General features: G+C 38.9%; 1 protein-coding gene across 1 annotated transcript; it reads right to left on the bottom strand.

Moving 5' to 3' along the window:
- Window positions 1-58: 58 nt before the first annotated feature.
- Window positions 59-20,552, bottom strand: nnt2 (nicotinamide nucleotide transhydrogenase 2). The gene is made up of 21 exons (XM_052152471.1): window positions 20,263-20,552; window positions 18,138-18,367; window positions 16,034-16,251; window positions 15,861-15,948; window positions 13,642-13,730; window positions 13,363-13,550; window positions 12,968-13,101; window positions 12,687-12,878; window positions 12,296-12,449; window positions 12,056-12,217; window positions 11,856-11,966; window positions 10,084-10,229; window positions 9,805-10,000; window positions 8,301-8,534; window positions 7,696-7,856; window positions 7,422-7,601; window positions 7,181-7,340; window positions 4,445-4,526; window positions 3,713-3,831; window positions 852-967; window positions 59-490 (listed from the first exon to the last, which is right to left on the bottom strand). Exons 1-21 carry the CDS (start codon window positions 20,390-20,392, stop codon window positions 344-346), a joined length of 3,237 nt encoding a protein of 1,078 aa, XP_052008431.1. The 5' UTR covers window positions 20,393-20,552; the 3' UTR covers window positions 59-343.
- Window positions 20,553-20,902: the final 350 nt, after the last annotated feature.

The raw sequence follows: 20,902 nt of genomic DNA, 5'->3' as shown, positions 1-20,902 counted from the left end.
CCTCAAATGATTAAACCACAGGAACACACCGTTCCAATAAAATGCTCCAGCTGTTAGAGGAACACGCATTTAAAGCCATGTGTTTTTATTTGAAAGATATTACTAGTTGCCAGTTTGTTACAGTGATATTTTATTTTTTTATTAACAAATCAAAGACTGAATGTAATTGCAAATATTATCAGAATGGTTGAGACATCACTGGTAACTGATTGACATGTTGTTTTTAAGGCACTTTAATGTGTATATGACAATAAAATAATTTTCTTGTATTCTCGTATTGTGTGTTAATGCAAGATTTGCTCTTGACCTTGATGGAAGGCTTGCAGTTCTACATGTATGCATGTTAGTAGTAGGCCTCTCTTATTTTGGCCTGTAAACTGTCACAGGTCTTCTTGGCATCTCCAAGGAGCATGGAAGTGTTGGGTTTGTAGAAGATGGGGTTATCCACTGCAGCGTAGCCAACGCCCAGTGTACGCTTCATGACGATCACCTGCACATGACAAACATGTTTCAGGTCAATACTGATTCACCTTTGTGACCGTTTTAAAAAGCTCATATTACAAGGAATACAATTTTCCGACAACACCATTTATTGAAACTAAACTGCAAAAACGACTCATTCTGAACTTCCGGAACTTTCTCACATCAGATGAATGTCCACATTTACACACTTGTGAAATCTATTTGTATTCAGAAACTTGGTCTGTCCAGTCAAAGTGATGCAATAAGGAGGGAGAAGGATAGATTATATTATTCCTAAACAGCAGAAGAACTAATGGCGAGTAAAATGTGTCGATGTATGTGGTGATATTTGCATTTGAAGATTTGAATAATTATGGAATGTCTCAAACCTGTTTGGACTTCCAGACTTCCAGCACTGGCATCCCTGCGATTATAGAGTTTGGGTCTTCCTGTGCAGCAGAGTTGACCGTGTCATTGGCTCCGATCACAAGCGCCAGTTCGGTTTCTACAAAATTCCATGTAAACACAGAAAGAACAATAAGAGGCCACTATAGTAGATGAGTGCTCTACTGTATTAGAACCTCTCATGCAATGGGATCGAGTTTCTATCCCCCTCTACATGCTTATCTGCTCTCACTAAACAAAAACACATGCTGCCCTCTCACTCTGACCACAGAGACGCCAGTTGCAGCAAGACAAGGTTGCTGGGATACGTTGCATGTCTAGGCACAATTACATAATTAGAATGAATTATTACAAAGATCAAAATGTGCTATACAACTCTACATGTGTCCAAACCGCTTCCATACAACTTCTACAGCAGTCTGCGAAACATTAGCTCATCAGTGTGTAGATTTCTGACCTACTGCAGTATCTGCACCTGAATGCACGGCTGCTTAAATATCAGTAAATTATCTGGTCAGAAATGTCATCTCAAAATGGGTTATGCCTTTTGAAAAGTCAGACATGACTATTACTATCACTCATAGTTAGGGTTAGTGATATAAAACAACCCCCTAACCCTAACAATTAAAGAGATAGTTCACCCAAAAAGGAAAATTCTCTAATCATTTGCTCACCCTCATGCCAGATGTGTATGACTTTCCATAAAACAAGTGAATGGTGACCAAACATTTGAAGCTCCAAAAAGCAACATATGAGTAATCCATAAGACTCCAGTAGTTTAGTCCATGTCTTTAGAAGCAATATGATAGGTTTAACTTTTTACTATAAATCTCCACTTTCACTTTTTAAAATGTGAAAGAAAGTGGAAGTGGAGATTTATAAAAAAAAATGCCTTAAATATTTAACTGTTTTTCACCCACACCTATCATATCACTTTTGAAGACATTGATTAATCCACTGGAATTGTGTGGATTATTTTATAATCCATTTATATTACATGCGGTCTCGCCTCGCAAGTTCAGTCTTGTCCAGTCCAGTCTAGTCTGTTTATTTTTTCCTGTCTAGTTTTTTGTTCTTTGCTTCCCCAGTTTGTTTCCTGTTTTCCTGTCTGTGGAATTATAGCTGTTTTCCATCTCTACTTACCAGGATTTATCGGCTTGCTGTTATTCCAGTTCTGCTCGCCCGGGAATCTCACTCTGCCCTACTACCACACCTCACTGGCATTTCCGTGGCTGTCATCACTTTCTCACCATCACTGCCTCAACTGCTACTCCACTTTAATGACTGCTATTGCTCCTCAATTTTGTAATCTACTCTTATCTATTTACATCATCATTAAACTGTGTTTTGTGTATTTCTGCATCTCTAGGTCCTTCCTTACAAACTCTGACGAATACAAAATGAGTAACTGTATTTCACTACAATTACAATTTAAATAGTTGGTACTCAGAATACAGTAACTTTCAAAAAGTACTTTTTTTATTTTGTATTTCGTCTATTCAGTTGTAAAACATTCAAGATTTTAAATGAAGCGATCTGAGGAGTGTTTGAACAGCTGTGAAACATTATGATATATTCATCATATGAGCAGACAGGGTGCTTATACTGTTATCAATTAAAATGTGGATCTGACGCCATTGAGGATCTATAGCAACAACAACAACAACAACAACAACAAGAGTTAGAAATGCTCTGACAGATAAAATATAAATTCAATATGTACGTAATTACAAAGCTATATGTTTTGTCAAATTATTTTTTGCGGTTTGGGTATTTAACAAAAATAAAATTATGCTTGTATAAGAAATACTTAATGTAGCCTGCAGCATCATTTAGAAAGCTACAAAAAATATATTTTCAGCCTCATTCTATGAACAGAATACACAAACGATCGGAAGAAGCTGTTGTTGTGTACACTCTGTGGGGTTTTGAAGTAAGTTTGAAACATCAATACAAAATGTGTTTTAAAAAATGGTTTCTTGTGTAAATTGCCATATGATCTTTTAGCATTATTGTGAAATGGTATTTCAAGCCATCGTGATTATATTTTATAATGAATTCCTCTTGTAAGACCTTTGATATTATTATAAAGACGTACTTAAAAAAGATTACTTTTAATATGAATTTTAGCATTTTTCATAGCATATATTTTTTTCATAAAAGTGTATTTTGATTTACTGTAGAGGTAGAATTTTTTTTGACACTTTTCTTTTAACACTTTTCACTTATTTAGTCAAAAACACGTGAAACAATCACGAAAGTGCTCAAGAAACAATCCGAAGTATTTATATTATATTACTGACATTTTACAGTATGTATTATGTAGTGGAATACCTCCCAACATTGGGCCTTTATGTGATTTTTGGAGCTTCAAAGTTCTGGTCACCACTCACTTGTATTATATGGATCTACACAGCTGAGATATTCTTCTAAAAATCTTAATTTGTGTTTAGCAGAAGAAAGTAAGTCATACACATCTGGGATGGCATGAGGGTGATTAAATGATGAGAGAATATTCCTTTTTGGGTGAACTATCCCTTTAAATTTTGACACGTACAGTAACTTATCCCATACCATTTGTGCTACAAACATTAATTATACCTCAAATCATGCCCCGGGGACAATTATCTCGATGGTGAATTCTGCATGGGCAAAAACTATTCACATTTTTGTCAGAAATGTTAAAAATATACTTTTAGACATAATGGGCATTGTTCAAGAAATATGAGCTAATTTGTTCTGCTCTTGTTTCATGAATGAGGCTCACAGTTTGTATAGTGTTAATTTGCAGATTATAACTAATCTGTTGATTAGAAGTTTGGGTTGAAATGCTGTTAAAAGTGACCTGGGAAATCCTCATTAATTTCATCCATCTCCAGGACGATGTCATATGGGACTCCAGCCTCGGCCAATAGCACGTTGAGCTGCCCGGGCATACGGCCTGCTACCGGGTGAATACCAAACCTGAGAGACAAGGAGAGATATGTTCTGAATGACAATTACATTCACTGTTTTGTACAAATGATTACAAATAAAGTGATAATAAACTAGTGGAGAATCATTACTTCATGAGCAAGTGTTATAATCAGAGTTAGAATAATGTAATATTTCACTTTTCAACAGTATGCAGATATGAACAGCAGAACTTGTGAGAGTTTATTCTTGATCATATGAATTCTGAGTCTTTTATTCCACCATCTGCGTGCCTGTCATGTAAATACTCCCCGAATGTTTTACACCCCTTCTCTTCATATATAGAAAGGCAGCGCTTTTATCAACACTTTTATCAGATACAGATGTGTTTGGTCTTCATTCTAACACAGTAAAGCTGTTTGACCTGCCAAGATCTAAAAACATTAAAAACTCTGGATGTAAAATGTGAGAATTCATCATGAGATGATGTTTGAAGGATTTTTTTTTATAATCTCCCTCATTTAAGAGGTTGTGATGTGAAGGATGTTAGGCTAAATCAGAGCTCCACACCAGAGTGAATGAACCAATCAGCTCATCCTGAGAAGTGTGTGACCGTGAGTTGAGCTTTCGTGTGTGTGGTGTTTGTGTAATTTGTGTGTCTGACCTCACACTCTTGCCCTGTTCTCTCAACATCTTCACCATGTCAGCGATGGGATACTGCGCCTTTGCTGCACACAGACCCCAGCCTGTCACAGAGAACACACACATACCTTTGATGTTTAGAGTGTGCGAATCATGTAAATTGGGATTTTGTTAATACTCTTTTTTGTTTTCTTTCTAGAGCCTCAAACAATGTGAGGTAAATGCGGAATCCCCTAAATCCCTTTTACTTGATGTTTAAAGATCTACATTTGCTTCAAGTTTACTGCTATTAACTGGTGGAGCATGAAAAATTGTTTAATCAGCCGTGTGCGTGTGAAGACTTTCAGGGAAATCCGTTTGATTAGAATCAGATTGCAGAGTTTCCTGAAGCCCAGATGTCTCCCTGGAGAACAACTCCATGAGGATCGCGTGTAGAGGCGAGACACGCACAAGCACAGACTTGTGACCTCTTCTTGAGTGTGGGGCACTTTGGGGGGTTTTAGGGGGCGGCATTGGATGTGCTATGTGTTTGGGGGTGGTGTGTTTAGTAGTTATTGTAGTATTTGATTGGGTCTCTGGGATAATCAGACTCTTTACACTGTTTAACTTTCTACATCAGTCTCTGTTACTTATTAAGTTTCTCTCGTTCTTTAATCTAATTTTTTTTCTCACTCGTTTGTAGTCGTTTGTGTCTGGAGTTTAATGGTTTGTTCTCTACTTTGGCCCCCAATGAGGCTGCGGTTTAATGCAAGTGTGTATGGAGGACAGAAACAGATGTGTGGATGTGTTTTTTGTAACATTTTCAGTGTTTTGTGTCTAGGTTCCACAGTGTTTTCAGAAACACTGAACTCTAGTGGTCACACAGCTCTGATCTCAGAAATTAATTTAAAAGAATAGTTCACCAAAACTTTAAATTCTCTCATCATTTACTCAACAACATGTCATTCCAGATGTTTATGACTTTCTTCTGCAGAATGCAAACAAAGATTTTTAGATGAATATCTCCTCTGTACAGGTCCATACAATGCAAGTGAATGGGGACCAGTCCTTTGAATGTCCAGAAAGCAGATCAAAGAAGCTGAAAGTAATCTAAAAGACTCCAGTGGTTAATCAATGTCTTCAAAAGCTATATGATAGGTGTGGATGTGAAACAAATCAATATTTAAAGGGATGGTTCACCCAAAAGTGAAAATCCTCTGATAATTTACTCACCCTCTTGTCATCTGAGCTGTGTATGAATTTCTTTCTTCTACAAAACACTGAAGATTTTTAGAAAAAGATCCAGGCTCAGCAGGACCTACAAATATCTAATCACCATCCTCTCCCATTCTAAGGACCTGCTGAGCCTGGATCTTTTTCTACAAATCTTCAAAAGTGTTTTGTAGAAGAAAGAAATTCATACACATCTCAGATGACAAGAGGGTGAGTAATTTATCAGAGGATTTTAACTATTGGGTGAACCATCCCTTTAAGTCCTTTTTACTATAAATCTCTACTTTCACTTTACATCTCAAAGTCACCTGTGGTGCCTGTGGAGAGTTATAGTAAACAAAAAAAAGACTTAAATACTGATCTGTTTCTTACCCACACCTATCATATCGCTTCTGAAGACATGGATTAAACCACTGGAGTCTTATGGATTATTTTAATGCGTCTTTGATCTGCTTTTTGGACCTTCAGATTTCTGGTCACCATTCACTTGCACTGTATGGATCTACAGATCTGAGATCTGTAATCTTAATTTGTGTTCTGCAGAAGAAAAAAGTAATACATATCTGAGATGGTATGAGGGTGAGTGAATAAATTTGAATTTTTTTGTGAACTATCCCTTTTAGAAAATGTTCTGGGTTCAATGTAAGTTTAGCACTTGTAGCATAAATTTGATTACCACAACAAAAAAAAAATTATTGACTCGTCCCTTTAAAAAGCAAAGATTGTGTTTACAATAATGCACTTTAAATGAAAGCACACAGTGCCATGCAGCCTGAGGGTTTAAAGGCAGAAATTATTGTATTATTGTTAAATAACTTAAATTAACTAATAGTTGTTAAAAAAAATTATAATAATAATATTTGAACTGTTGTCTAAAATAAATTTTAGCAATTTTAGTAATGTGATTACTTTTCTAAGTAAATTAAATTCTAGTTATTCGTTAGCATCTCCAACATATTTATTTTGTATTTTTGTGTGTGTACAATGTCTTGTTTTTGCCAATGCACATATCATGCACAAGCTTAAAGGCTTTAAGTGTTCATGACAGGAGTTGTAAGCCTCACACATAAAACTAAAGCTAAAGTGTGTCATTTCTGCTCTACTAGACTCACCAAACGTAACTGCAAAAACAAACAAACAGATAGTCCTGCCCCAAACTCATGTCATTGGTCAAGCCAATGCTTACATTGAACCCAGAACATTTCTTTACTACAGGGTTCTCACACTTTATGACTAATACATTTCCATAATTTTTTCCAGTCATTTGGATTACTGGATAAGGATCATTGTATAGAGATCAGATTCATGAAGAGCAATTTCTAGCTAAATAAACATTTTAGAGTAGAACATAACTAGAAAAATATATATTCACTATAGAAAGTTCCATGACTTAAGATTAATTGACTAATTTCCTTGACTTTTCCAGGCCTGGGAATCCGCATTTTAAAATTCCCTGATATTTACAGGTTTTCCATAACTGTGGAAACTCTGTTATTAACCAGCATAATTCACCTCAAGGCTCTATAAATGTTTGTGTGTGTCACACCAGGTGTTATGATGATGGTATTGGCCTCTTTGATCATTTCGATGGACTGCTCCACATTCACTTCTGTGTGTGTGCCAACAATCTCCATGGGCTTCCCGCCGGCAGTGGAGGTGGTTCCGTATCCACCGAGAATGACGTTTGGAAGAGACCGATTCATGGCCTACAGGAACACCACACACCAGCATCAGAGAAATTGAGCTTTATTTACTCTTGTTTATTATAATTCTCAATGTTTACTCACCACACACATGATGTAAGACAGGATGGCACCAGATGAGCCAATCAGAGCACCCACAATGGTCATGAGGTTATTGTCCAATAGAAATCCCTCAGCGCAGAGAGCCCAGCCCGAGTAACTGTTTAACACTGTAATGACTACGGGCATATCCGCCCCTCCTATAGCTGCTGTGAGTGTTACACCCTACACACACACACACACGCACGCAAAAGCTCACCTTCTTTGTTACTCTGAGATACTGCATTACTCTGTGTTTAGGGTGTGAAGTTCAGCTCACCATGATTGTGGAAAGGCCTGACACACCCAGCAGGCACCCCAAGCCTGTGTTGAAACTTTCACTCAACATGAAGGGCACCATCCCCCCCACTGATGCTGCCATCAGACTTGCGTTCAACATGTGACGCCCCGGCAACAACAGAGATGCTGAGTCCAACACACCTGAACACACACACACACGAACAAGGTCATTTAAAAAGTGTATGTGTGTTTGAACATCTCTCACCTCCTCCAGATCAACAGTTACAGTCCACTGTGAGGAAAATTAAATCAGCAGTAAATTAACACCAGAGGTTTAACATAATAAAATTGATGATGAACATCTGTGAAGTGTCCTGCCTGAAATATACACACCGAAATATTATGAAATATTCAACATTCAGGTTTTGTCTCGGTTAATGGTTGTGGAAGTAATGGAATATTTATAAAAGCTTTAAATAACATCTTCTGGCTCTTATCTGCCATCTCTTAAATTCTCAAAGAACTTGAGAGCCAGTAAGAGACTATTCTTGTTGTCTAGCTCTTACTGGGCTCATAAAAGCAGATTTAAGACAGAACAGCTGTTAGCAGTTGTTTACAAAAACTATTTTTGTTTAAGGAATTCACCTTGTAGTTTTCCGTAAGCAACCAGAGATCCACTAAAGGTCACTCCGCCGATGTATGTGCCCAGGTAAGCCACGATTTTCAACACATTGGCAGACGGGTGGACATCCAGGTGTGGGTGTTCGATCATGAACTCAGCGACGCAGGTAAGAACCGCCGCGAGACCCACAAGACTGTGGAACGCAGCGACCAGCTGAGGCAGATCTGTGATCTCAATGCGCTTCGCAATCGTCAAACCTGACATTAAAATGTAACATATGTATTACATACACACACAATCCACATCTATAAAAGTTTGGACACAATTAAAGGGCTGCATTTCAATTCGGAGGTTTTTCTTTGTGTCCTATTATATAGTCAATTCCCTCATGCACCATATACACAAAGACAGCTCATTCATAAGAACTTGGTAGTGTAAATGGACTGTATGCAATGAATTAGAAGAATAGAAATATGGACTTAGATACTTTTGTGCATTAATTGTGTCCTTTTTGAATGTGCCGCTTCTTTTCTACGCATGGAAAATGTGGTTCAGGATATGGATTTAAGCCAGTTCAATTCTAGAGAATGTAAGTATTCTACTAACACACAAATCATGACTAGTATTAACCGTTATTGTATCGGCATGCACTTCACTTCTACCGGTCAAGTTTGAAAAATTAAATACATTTATTGAAACATGAAAAAATTAAACCAACAATATTTCTAAATACCAATTGCACGTTCAAACGAAACAAAATATAATCAAAATAACGAAGTGTTCAAAAATTCATACCAAATTCAAACATATAACTTCTTTCATTGGCCCCTTTTGCAGTGATATAAAAATCACTCCGCAACAACAGGTGGCAAAATACTAATACAAATGACATAATAAATAAAATTTTAAATATAAATATAATATTCATAATGTAAAAATAATTAGTTTAACACATCTCATAAATATTTGTTTCATAAAACAGCCACTAGTGATTATCATGGACATAATTTGATGTTCCACTGTATTTTCAGAGTTTGGACATGCACTTTATTACCACCTGATGGTGGAATCTCCAAACTGAAAATGCAGGAAGTGAGTTCTGATTTTGCGCTGCAAAAAGATGTGCTTTTGGAACGTCTTAGAACAATTACCTATTTCTCAGGAAAATAGCAAATTGCACTTTGAGCCACTTCATTAACATACACTACACCCCCCAGTTTGCGCACCTACACCCACAGATAGCGCAAACACTCCCAAAAATGCCCACTTGCGCTTCGTGCTGGCAACGAAAATTGCGCTTAGAATTTGTGCTCTCGGGTAAATTGGATAAGACGCTGCACACAGTCTTAGTGTGTAGTGCTGTGCTTTGAGCGCTAACGAAAATAGAGCCCTTGAAGTTAATTTGGTCACAACATAATTCCCATAATTTCATGTGTCATTTCATAGTTCTGATAATTTTCAGAATTTTCAGAAATGGAAAAACTCTGACTCAGTGTGATTAAACTGTCAGTGCTGTTCAGATCTTACCAAGAGTTCCTCCTGTTGCCATGGCGAGTGACATCTGCGACAGCAGTTCTGGGGAGGGTTTCAGTGCACCCAGTGTGGCTGTGATGCCCCCTGCCACCCCGATCATGCCCAGGGCATTACCCAACCTGCTTGTGCGCTGAGCCGAGAGCCCTGCTAGGGCTCCAACGCAACACAAACCTGATCCCAGATACATCATCTACAAACACACAGCATGTAGATAGAGATATACAACTCATTTTAGCACAGTTCTCACAGATGTCATTGTCAAACATGAAGTACCTGCTCAATGTTGTAACCACCGGTTACAGACACCCCGTAACCGCCCACAAACACCAGTGCAGGTATAGCGTACAGATAGTTGTATTCTGGAGGGTCTGTAGGCCTCTTAAACATGTCCAACATTCTCTGGGTGATCAAGAAACCACCTAAAGAAAATAACATCAATGTTTCTAGAATGTAGCAGGGACTTGTATTTACTATTGTGTCATACTGTATGCAATATTACATGCAGAATGTAGCAAGTAGTAATTTATTGTGTATATTAGTACTATGGTATAAAGTGTAGTTCTTAGGTTATAACATTGTGTTAAGGGTGTAATTAATAGGTGTTGTAAATGTTTGTGTGGTGTAGATGTTGTTTATGCAGTGTGTGGTGTCAATTATGGTGTGTGGTTTTCATACCTGCAAACTCAGGATAAAATTGGACAAGGTGACATGGTGTGGGGGAGGGAGGGGGAGTAACTTAAATAAACTATAATGTAATATTAGTGCTTTTTACATGCATCTATTAACATATTTACTTTTCTATGTAATTCTATTTAAAAAAATAAATAAAATAAATTTCCTTTCCAAATAGTCATTCTTTTGGCTGCTCCCATTAGGGGTCGCCACAGCAGACCATCCGTGATCCACATATTTTACTTGGCATAGGTTTTATGCTAGATGCCCTTCCTGATGCAAGGGGGGACACTCACTCATACCAATTTAGAGTCTCCAATTCACTTAACCTGCATGTTTTTGGACTCGTGGGGGAAACTGGAGCATCTGGAGGAAACCTATGCGAACACAGGGAGAATATGTAAACTCCACACAGAATGGCACAGTTGCCATGGGACTCAAACCCGGGAACTTCTTGCTGTGAGGCTAACCACTGAACCCCAAATTAATTCCATCCTTTCAAAAGTATAGCCCCCATGCAGTCATTCTTATTATTATTGCAAATTTTTTGTCATTGTTTTTAAAATGATTATTATTACTACTACTAACTACTACTACTACCAACACCTTGCTTACATGAGTTGCTAGATTACGTCTTTTATGCATTACTACAGTGAAAAACTTAAGCAATGCCTTTGGATGTCATAATATATTGATATATAAATTATTGTTTGGCACGTTATTTTATCAATATATTTTTGAGGCATCGAAATATTAAAACGAGCAGACATTTAAATTAGAAGCCTAATTTGCATGGTTTCCATATCACTCAGTTGGCCATCTGTGAAACATTATTGTGTAATAATGATGGGAGACCACAAGGGGGTGACATAACATTTACTGAAGCCGGTCACGATCACACACACACACACACACACACACACAGGATGAGTTACGAAGGTTTTTGTACTTCTTCAAGAATGAACAAAGTGACTTTGATGAGTTTGCAGGTTAGTGTATGAAACTGGTGTAACTGCAAGACGTTTATTATGCTATTTCTCTGTATGAAGCCTTGAATAGGTTTTTCAATCAAGCTGTCAAACCACAAAAAGACATTTGAACTGAAAATACATTGTGTAGGCACTATGAAAGAAACATATAGACAATATATCATCCAGCAATGGCTAGAGTAAATAAAATTTGTCATTTGATAATGATTTGGTCGAATTTATTGGAAAAATATGCGATTATCGATGCATGAAGAAGGCATCGATCCCAAGCCTAATATCTAAAACAATGAATTTCGCTGAAAGGAAACAAGTTTGCAGGTATGAGTTTATGGGATGAGTAAATTATTTGGTGTGGGATGTATTTTATTGAGTAGCTGCTCTGACCTGCGATGTTGATGGAGGACACAAATGCTGCGAGCAGAGCCAAAGTTTCAGGCACAGATGAGGGTGTTAAACCTCCACCCATTAACACCAGCCCACCTACTGCTGTCAGTCCTGCACACACACAATCAACACACACTTATTACACATGAACAAATTATAAAAGACACATGAGAGAGCTAAGATCAGTGTTTGTGTCTAACCTGAGATGGCGTTGGTCACTGACATCAGTGGTGAATGCAGTGCTGGTGTCACACCCCACACAGTGTGATATCCCACAATTCCAGCAAGACCAAAGGTGGTTACCATCTGTGTAAAAGCAGCATTAGGTGATGCGATACCCAAGCCCACAACTGACGACAGACCTGCACAATGATGGAGAGAGAGAGTTCCTCAGTAAGAGTCATTCATTCATTCTTCTTGTCTCTCTGTCTCCTCTTCACCTGCTGTGTAGATGCCTGCTGATGTCATGGTGCGTTTAAAGGGGGAAATTTCTGCGTGTTTTTCGGCTTTCAGCTCAGCAACAGTCTTCTGTTTAGTGGGCGCTGGAGGTGGGGTGGTTTTTGGCAGTGGGGCGGGGAAAATATTAATACCTTCCTGAAAAATGAATAAGATAGAATATGAACATATGAATATAATCAAATGAATTACATAAGAGAAAGTTATTGTTAGTTTGAGATTTTAATAATGACAGCTAAGTTCTTTATTTTATTTTATATCCTGAAAATGACCAAATCATTTCAGTATGTGTAAAATGTTCAGACAATCTAATTTTTATTTATTTGGTTTCAAGTGAAATTTCTGTTAAAGTTAGAAAGGAAGAGTGAGTGTCACCTTCATCACCATAGTCCCTCTGATCACGTGATCCAGAGTCCCATAATCAAACTCATCGGCGGGCTCAAAATGGAAGTAATCTTTATCAGGGCTGATGGCCTTTAGCAGTTTTATGATATTGTTGGAGTAAAGTGAGCTGGCCTGAGTGGGCATCTGACTTGGCAGATCTGTGAAGCCAATGTGTGTCACACCCTACAGAATAAACCAGCAGGGTAATGATGATGTAAATAAATACATGATTCAGTCTATAAACTGTCATTCTGATAGAGGTTATGATGCACCTCATGGACATAGAGTTGTCCAGGTTTGGTGGTCTCGACGTTTCCTCCAGCTTCAGCAGCCAGATCCACGATCACTGAGCCGTCCTTCATACTCTCAACCATCTCACGCTTTATGAGGACTGGAGCTCTTTTACCTGCACAAACACACCACCATGTGATTGAAGGAAGGCCCTTTCACATGACTTAGCTTTCTGCAAACCTTTTCATGTGAAGGTAAAAGTGACCGAAGGTGCTTGTGCTGAGAGGTGTGTTGAAGCCATGGTGCAAGTAATGTGAAAGAGCTTTAGGAGTCTGCACATACTTGTAAAACTCATTGCACATGTCTTCATGATTGTGATGTATTGTGAATGTGTTTGAGACAATGGAAAATTGTGTGTGTTTTTGTGCGTGTTCACCAGGAATAAGAGCAGTGCTGATAAGTATGTCAACATCTTTGCACTGTTTGGCAAAAAGTTTCATCTCCGCCTCCAGAAACTCTTTGGACATTTCTTTGGCATAACCTCCGACCCCGTCACCCGACTCTGCAATTTCTACTTCCAGCGGCTCTGCTCCAAACGATTTGAACTGCTCCAGTGCTGCTGGTCTAATAAGGGATAAAGAGATGCCAGTCAAAACAGTTTATAACACAAGACAGATGTGAGCTTAACCAATCAAACTCATGTTTCCTCACTTACCTGGTGTCGAATCCTCTGACAATGGCTCCCATTGATTTAGCTGCACCAGCCGCAGCCAAACCAGCAACACCACCACCAATAATCAGCACCTACATACACATACACACGCACACACACACACACACACACACACACACACACACACAGACAAATGCAATGAACATCATTAATACAGATCTAATAACTAAACATTAGATACGACAAAAAGTATTCTGACCCTTAGTGGATGTAAAACTTTAACAGAGCATGTCCACAGTTAATGTGAGGTACTACACCTGTTGTTACTAAGCTAGGACAACTGAGTGAACATAAAGGGACGGTTCATTCAAAAATGAAAATTCTCTCATAATTTACTAACTGTACTGCCATCCCAGATGTGTGTGACTTACTTTCTTCTGCTGAACACAAATGAAGATTTTTAGAAGAATATTTCAGCTCTGTAGGTTCATACAATACAAGTAAATGGTGACCAGAACTTTGATGCTCCAAAAGCACATAAAGGCAGCATAAAAGTATTTCATATAACTCCAGTGTTTTAATCTACAGTATATCTTCAGAAGTGATATGATAGGATTAGGTGAGAAACAGAACAATATTTAAGTCCTAATTTATTATTTGTATTTTTTTGTGATTTTCTCCTCTTTTCTCCCCAATTTGGAATGCCCAATTCCAATGCGCTCTAAGTCCTTGTGGCGGCATAGTGACTCGCCTCAATCTGGGTGGTGGAGGATGAATCTCAGTTGTCTCCACGTCTGAGACCATCAATCCGCACATCTTATCACATGGCTTGTTGAGCACGTTACTTTGAAGTAGTGATGTAGTACTCAAGACCACTTTTTGAAGGCCACTGAAATTGTTCAGGTTTGGCATATTATGTCATAATTTTTGAAACACATTTACAGCTTTTCTGCATTTTATATGTTGGATGTTTGGTATTCTTTGTTCTATTTTCTATGTGGTTAGCAAAATTGCACACACTTGTTGGTTCAAAATAACAACATTATATATTATATTATTATATTATAAATATTATATATATGTATGTGTGGCAATAAAACAGGTGAATGCTTTTTGTGGGGTTTTTATAGGAACGTGGATCTTTCAGATCAATTTGAGAGGTGCCTATGTTTGCATGTTCCACGTTTTATCTAAGTATGTCATGCAGTGTGGGACTCGCACTGGTCTGGTCTTGATCTTGACTCGGTCTTGCCCTGCCTTGGTCTTGGTCTTGACTCGGTCTCGACCCCTCAATGTCTTGGTCTTGTCTCAGTCTTGATACACTCTGGTCTTGGTCATGACTCGGTCTCGGTTTAGGTGGTCTTGACTACAACACTGCTTCGGAGACGTAGCGCATGTGGAAGCTTAACGCTAATCTCCACGGCATCAACCCACAACTCACAAGGTGCCCCACCGAAAGCAAGAAACACATTCTAGTGACCATGAGGAGGTTACCCCATGTGACTCTACCCTCCCTAACAACCAGGCCAATTTGGTTGCTTATGAGACCTGGCTGGAGTCACTCAGCATGCCCTAGATTCAAACTCGTGACTCCAGGTGTGGTAGACAGCATCAATACTCGCTGAGCTACCCAGACCCCATTTAAGTCCATTTTTAATATAAATCTCCACTTTCACATTCTTCTTCTTTTTTTTTTGTCGCTGATTCACATTCTTCGTGCAAATTGCCACCTACTAAACAGGGAGAAGAATTTAAAGTAAAAAAAGTACTTAAATGTTTATCTTTCTCTCACCCACACCAATCATATCGCTTCTGAAGATATAGATTTAACCACTGAAGTCTTATGGATTGATTTTATCCTGCCTTTATGTGCTTTCTGAAGCTTAACAATTTTGGTAACATTCACTTGCATTGTATGGACATACAGAGCTGAAATACTCTTCTAAAAATACTTTGTTTGTGTTCAGCAGAAGGCAGAAAGTCATACACATCTGGGATTGCATGAGGGTGAGAAAATTATGAGAGAATTACAATTTTTGGGTGGACTATCTCTTTAAGAGTAACTGACTTCATACATCTACTAAAAATCACCTTGGCACAACTTTCTGAGAAGTCATTGCAAAAATGGCCCAGAAAAAGGGAAGTTAGTTCTGAGGAAAGCTCTAGCAACATTTGTTACATTTGTTATCTAATGCAATGATATTTACAATACAATACTTTTTGGGGATGCTGTATATGCATATATATTTGTGTGTGTGTACCTTAGCTGGAGGAACTTTTCCTGCCGCTGTGATTTGACCAGTAAAAAACCTGCCAAAGTGATTGGCTGCAAGAACTACAGCCTTATACCTGCAGATGAGGGATTTATGGATATGTTTTATTATCATAAAAAATTTACAGAGTGAGAAAGAGAGAGATATGTCGCCATTCTTACCCTGCAATGTTGGCCATGGAGCTGAGGGCGTCGTAACCCTGAGCAATAGTGACCCGGGGCACTTGGTCCATAGCGAGTACAGTACATTGCTGTTTGGTCAGTTTGTCCATGAGTTCTGGATTCTGTGCAGGATAGATGAAACTCACCAGTGTGGATTTGGGCTTCAGTAGTTCTGCCTCATGCACTCGTAATGCCTCGTTAAAGACCGGCCCTCGAACCTGCAACATATGACATGTTAGCCACACGCTGCGTGTCTGCAACCCACCTTAAGGACGGACTGCAGTGCGACTAGACACACCACATTACATTAACAAAACAGTTTTTACACCAAGAAAAGAAAAAAGCCTGCAAAGACATTTATGAAGACATTTACTCAGAGAAGAGTTTAAAATAAGGTTGGAGAATAAATTAATGAATTATAGTGTATAGGACAGAGAGTCATAGAGACACAAGGTAAATCTCCTGAAGAAATGTTCAGGTTATATTTCACCCCAAAATCAAAATAAAAATAACAAATTACATTTTGCATAGATACAAATGAAGCCTATTTAAAAAAAACTTTTATATTTTTTTGCATTATTTTTATGATAAGTGAGCACATTTCCTCAAAACACTTAAAGTCATAGTTCTCCCAAAAATGAAAATTTTCTCATCATTTACTCACCCTCATTACATCCCAGATGTGCTCGACTTTCTTTCTTCTGCTGAACACAAAGATTGGTAGAAGAATATCTCAGCTCTGTAGCTCCATACAATGCAAGCGAATGGTGACCAGAACTCCAAAAGCTCCAAAAAGTAGATAAAGTCAGCATAAAAGTAATCCATAAGACTCCAGTGGTTAAATCAATGTCTTCTGAAGTGATCCACAGATATTATTCTTTTTTCACTGTACATCTTGCTATTCTAGTCTCTAGGCATGATCATGATTTCAAGCACAGTTACACTTTCTAGTGCTTGACAAATGTGCAGAGCGCTAGATGGCACTAGGATGTGTAATTGAGCTTGAAATCATGATCATCAAGGAGACTGCAATCAGGATTTACAGTGAAAAATAAGTTACATTTTGGTCTCACCTAAAACTGAAGGGATCACTTCAAAAGACATGGATAAAATCACTGGAGTCTTATGGATTAATTTTATGCTGCCTTTATGTGCTTTTTGGTGCTTCGAAGGCCTGATCACCATTCACTTGCATTGTATGGACCTACACAGCTGAAATATTCTTCTAAAAATCTTCATTTGTGTTCAGCAGAAGAAAGAAAGTAATAAACATCTGGGATGACATGAAGGTGTGTAAATTATGAGAGAGTTTTCTTTTTGGGTGAACTGTCCCTTTAATGAGCACATTTACATGCACATTCTTAAAACAATTGTGCATTAGTCGACAACACGTAAGATCATTTAAACACTTTGAATTGTTTTCCATTATTCGGGCAAGGTCATAAACGGTTTCAGCAGGAAACCCATTTGTACACCTAGGTTTTTACTCATTACACCGGTTTAGTTTAGCATGTAATCATCTTTACCTGGGTTCTTACCAGCTTATCCAATGTATGTTGTGTGCATGACTGTTTACATTTTCACGAAAAATGCAGCGTGGTCTTCTTAAGTTGTCAGATTTGTTTTAATAAGCTGTTGTTTTTGAGTCATCTCAAAAATGCTCTATAAAGCTGTTTTCACTGACATCAGAGTTTGAGGGTAGTTTACAGGTGTGATTTGCTGTGACTGTAACAGTCTCTTTGAGCAGATGTGTGTGGCAGGTCTGAGGGCGGGGCCGGGTCATGATTTTACACATCTTGCCCCTTATCAGGCAAATCAAGCCTCCGAGAGGGATAAAGGCTGACTGCAGATGGTGGGGCAACAGAGAGAGAGCGTTTACAGGCAGCTGTCCGCCCTGTGTTTTTATGTTTGTGTCTTTTTGTTTCAGTTTATCATTAAACTATTATTTATATTGTCAAGTCGGTTCTCGCCTCCTCCTTTCCATTGTTCCCTTTACGATGTGTTTATTTTTAAGTGTAATCTGGGATATGTAAACCACTTTATAGTGTGAAAAATCACTGAATCTGGATTAATCATGTCTGACACATTAAATGGGCACTCTCACCTTCAAGACCAGGTCTGATCCAAACGCTCCCTTCGTGTCTGTGATCTGGGCTCCAGCAGCCCGGTATTGATCATCTGAGAACTTAGCTTCCCGCCCGGCACCAGACTCAACCTGCACAAGGAAGCCCTGTTTGACCAACAATTGGACACCCGCGGGCGACACCGCCACTCGCCGCTCATTCTGAAAGATCTCTTTAGGGACACCCACCAGGACGTCCTTATACAACACACCTGTGACACACACACATACACATATTTTTATATCATGGTGGGGACCTGCTGTTCTTAAATTAAGGACACTACGTCTTTATTTATTTATTTTATTTCTCCACAATTTGGAATGCCCAATTCCCAATGCGCTCTAAGTCCTCGTGGTGGCGTAGTGACTCGCCTCAGTCTGGGTGGCGGAGGACGAATCTCAGTTGCCTCCACGTGTGAGACCGTCAATCCACACATCTTATCACATGGCTTGTGGAGCACGTTATACATGCACAACTCACCATGTGCACCACTGAGAGTGAGAACCACATTATAGCGACCACAAAAAGGTTACCCCATGTGACTCTACACCCCCCCACGATGTTTGTGAACAAGCCCTTTAACTCAAGGTATCACTTTAACATTCAGCATGTACCTCATCCTGCACTGACTGAAGGAGGGACCCGAGCCATATCTGGAGAACAGATTTTCATAGAGACTTGGTGGCGGGCTATTTTAACAGATCACTAGAAAACACCCACAGCACCCTAGCAACTGCTTAGGAATGTTATACAAAAAACAGACTGACAGACAGGAAAGCCACAACCGAGTTCTGAAGCGAGTTGCTTTCAGCTGAACAGGCTATAATACAGAGAAGAGGAATGCATATTTTATAAACTGAACCCTCCAACCCAAAACTCAAACCTAAATCTAACCATCAGTGGAGTAAAAAGTTTATGTTAGAGGGAAAAACACAACCTCCGAATCTCGCACATCACTGAATATTCGAACGCAATTACTTCCTGGTTTCAGCACAGGCTCTGAACCCAGGTCTCTCACGCTGTTGACGCAATGCGCTTCCAGTTGCATCATGAGGAAAGTAAACAGGCTGGTTTCAATACAGAATCCGAACCCGGGTCTCCCACGCTGTTGACGCAACATCCTTCCAGTTGCACCGTGGGGAAAGTAAACATGCTGAAGCTGATGCAAAAATGTCTGATAGGAGATGGTGCCTGTCAGTGAGTTAGCATAATGTAGCCGACTATGTAGGGAACTGGAACTCTCTGAAACAACATGCCGACTTTCCATGTGATCATGTTGTAAAAACTCTCAGAACACTTAGTAATACCTGGGCAACCAAACAGAGTGTTTTGCCCAGGTAAGCACACTCAAGTTTTCTTCAGAAAATGTATAAATCTAGTTGAAATAAGACTAACCCTAACCTAAACCCTACATTTAAAAGAAAACCATTTGCATTTCACATAGGAAATAATACATTATTTAGACAATATGATGTTTTTTTTCTTTGTGGCTCGATTTGGCTCCTCACAAATGTTGATATTTCAGGTTATACCGTCTTTGTAGGGGGATTCTGTACACACACTCAAACATTGTGTTCCACACTGGCGACATTCAGTGCAGCGTCACAGGCAGCTCAGCTAACACATTTCTCTCCAAAATTGGCGTGGAGACATCCAATCAGAGTGAGGCAGCAGACATTAGTAGTCACTTATTGGCAGAAATCCAATAATATACAGAATGACCTTGTAAACCAACACACACAGTCTAAAGTGACACACACAAGCAAATGGCAAGAAAGGACATGACACACACACACACTGTGTAACTATTATTAAGACACTTTGAGAAGATTTTGAGAGTTCAGACCATCAACTACATTTTACCTTTAACTGACCTCTATCACTACAACTCATAACACCAGCACTGAAGCTAAACTTAAATGAGTTACTGCGGTTTTAGCTCCATAAGAGAAACCCTCTGTGAACAACTGCACTTCTTTCTTACTGTTCTCAGTTATCTTGATGGGTTTAAATGAGCTCAGAGCAGCTGTGTAACCTCATGTGAACTTGAAATGGCACAAAATGTTTGTGTGGTGTTTATATAGGGCTGTATAAGGCTGCACTCACCTTTATTCGCCTGTTGATCACACAGAACAGTGAAGGTCTGGAAGAGTCGTCTCCCTGCCGTCTTCCACAGGGCATGAGGCCGCTGCAAGGGCACACAGGAGCAAGTCACACAGCGCAGCAGGCAGGACATGTCTCAGATGGACCTTTCCCCAAAAATTCTGAGAAACACAACACACAGTTTCAAACACACACAGTTTTTCTCAGACACAGACACTCATGTTCCAGCAGCGGTGGAGCCAGACACAGACTGCAGGCCTCGCAGGGTGACACCTGCAGCTCTCGAGCGGCCACGCGAGAACACTTACCAATGACGAGAGGGGGAAAAGTGCCAAGCCACATATAATCACAAACTCCACACACACTTCAACTCTTAACACACAAATGCATTCAAAGGGCACATATGTAAAAACAGGGTTGCCACCTCTTTTGATCAATCAATTTACACAACCTTACACATTTACTTTTACAGACACTGCACTCACAAAGTGCAAATTTTAGCCAAGCTGAGAATAACTAGAAATATATATATATATATATATATATATATATATATATATATATATATATATATATATATATATATATATATATATATATACATATATATATATATATTCACTATAGACATTTCTATTACTTC

This window comes from Xyrauchen texanus, chromosome 21 (genome assembly GCF_025860055.1).
Source record: "Xyrauchen texanus isolate HMW12.3.18 chromosome 21, RBS_HiC_50CHRs, whole genome shotgun sequence".
Lineage (NCBI taxonomy): Eukaryota > Metazoa > Chordata > Actinopteri > Cypriniformes > Catostomidae > Xyrauchen > Xyrauchen texanus.
The sequence above is the reverse complement of the archived record's forward strand: the minus strand, read 5'-3'. Positions and strand labels throughout refer to the sequence as shown.

What these genes read in the sequence shown, in the direction of transcription:
- nnt2 (XM_052152471.1), bottom strand. Translation starts at nt 20,392, where the DNA reads ATGTCCTGCCTGCTGCGCTGTGTGACTTGCTCCTGTGTGCCCTTGCAG. An exon ending in TGATCAACAGGCGAATAAAG is followed by an intron (nt 18,368 to 20,262) that starts GTGAGTGCAGCC and finishes TGTGTGTCACAG; the next exon opens with GTGTGTTGTATAAGGACGTC. An exon ending in TACCATCATCATAACACCTG is followed by an intron (nt 4,527 to 7,180) that starts GTGTGACACACA and finishes TCTCTGTGACAG; the next exon opens with GCTGGGGTCTGTGTGCAGCA.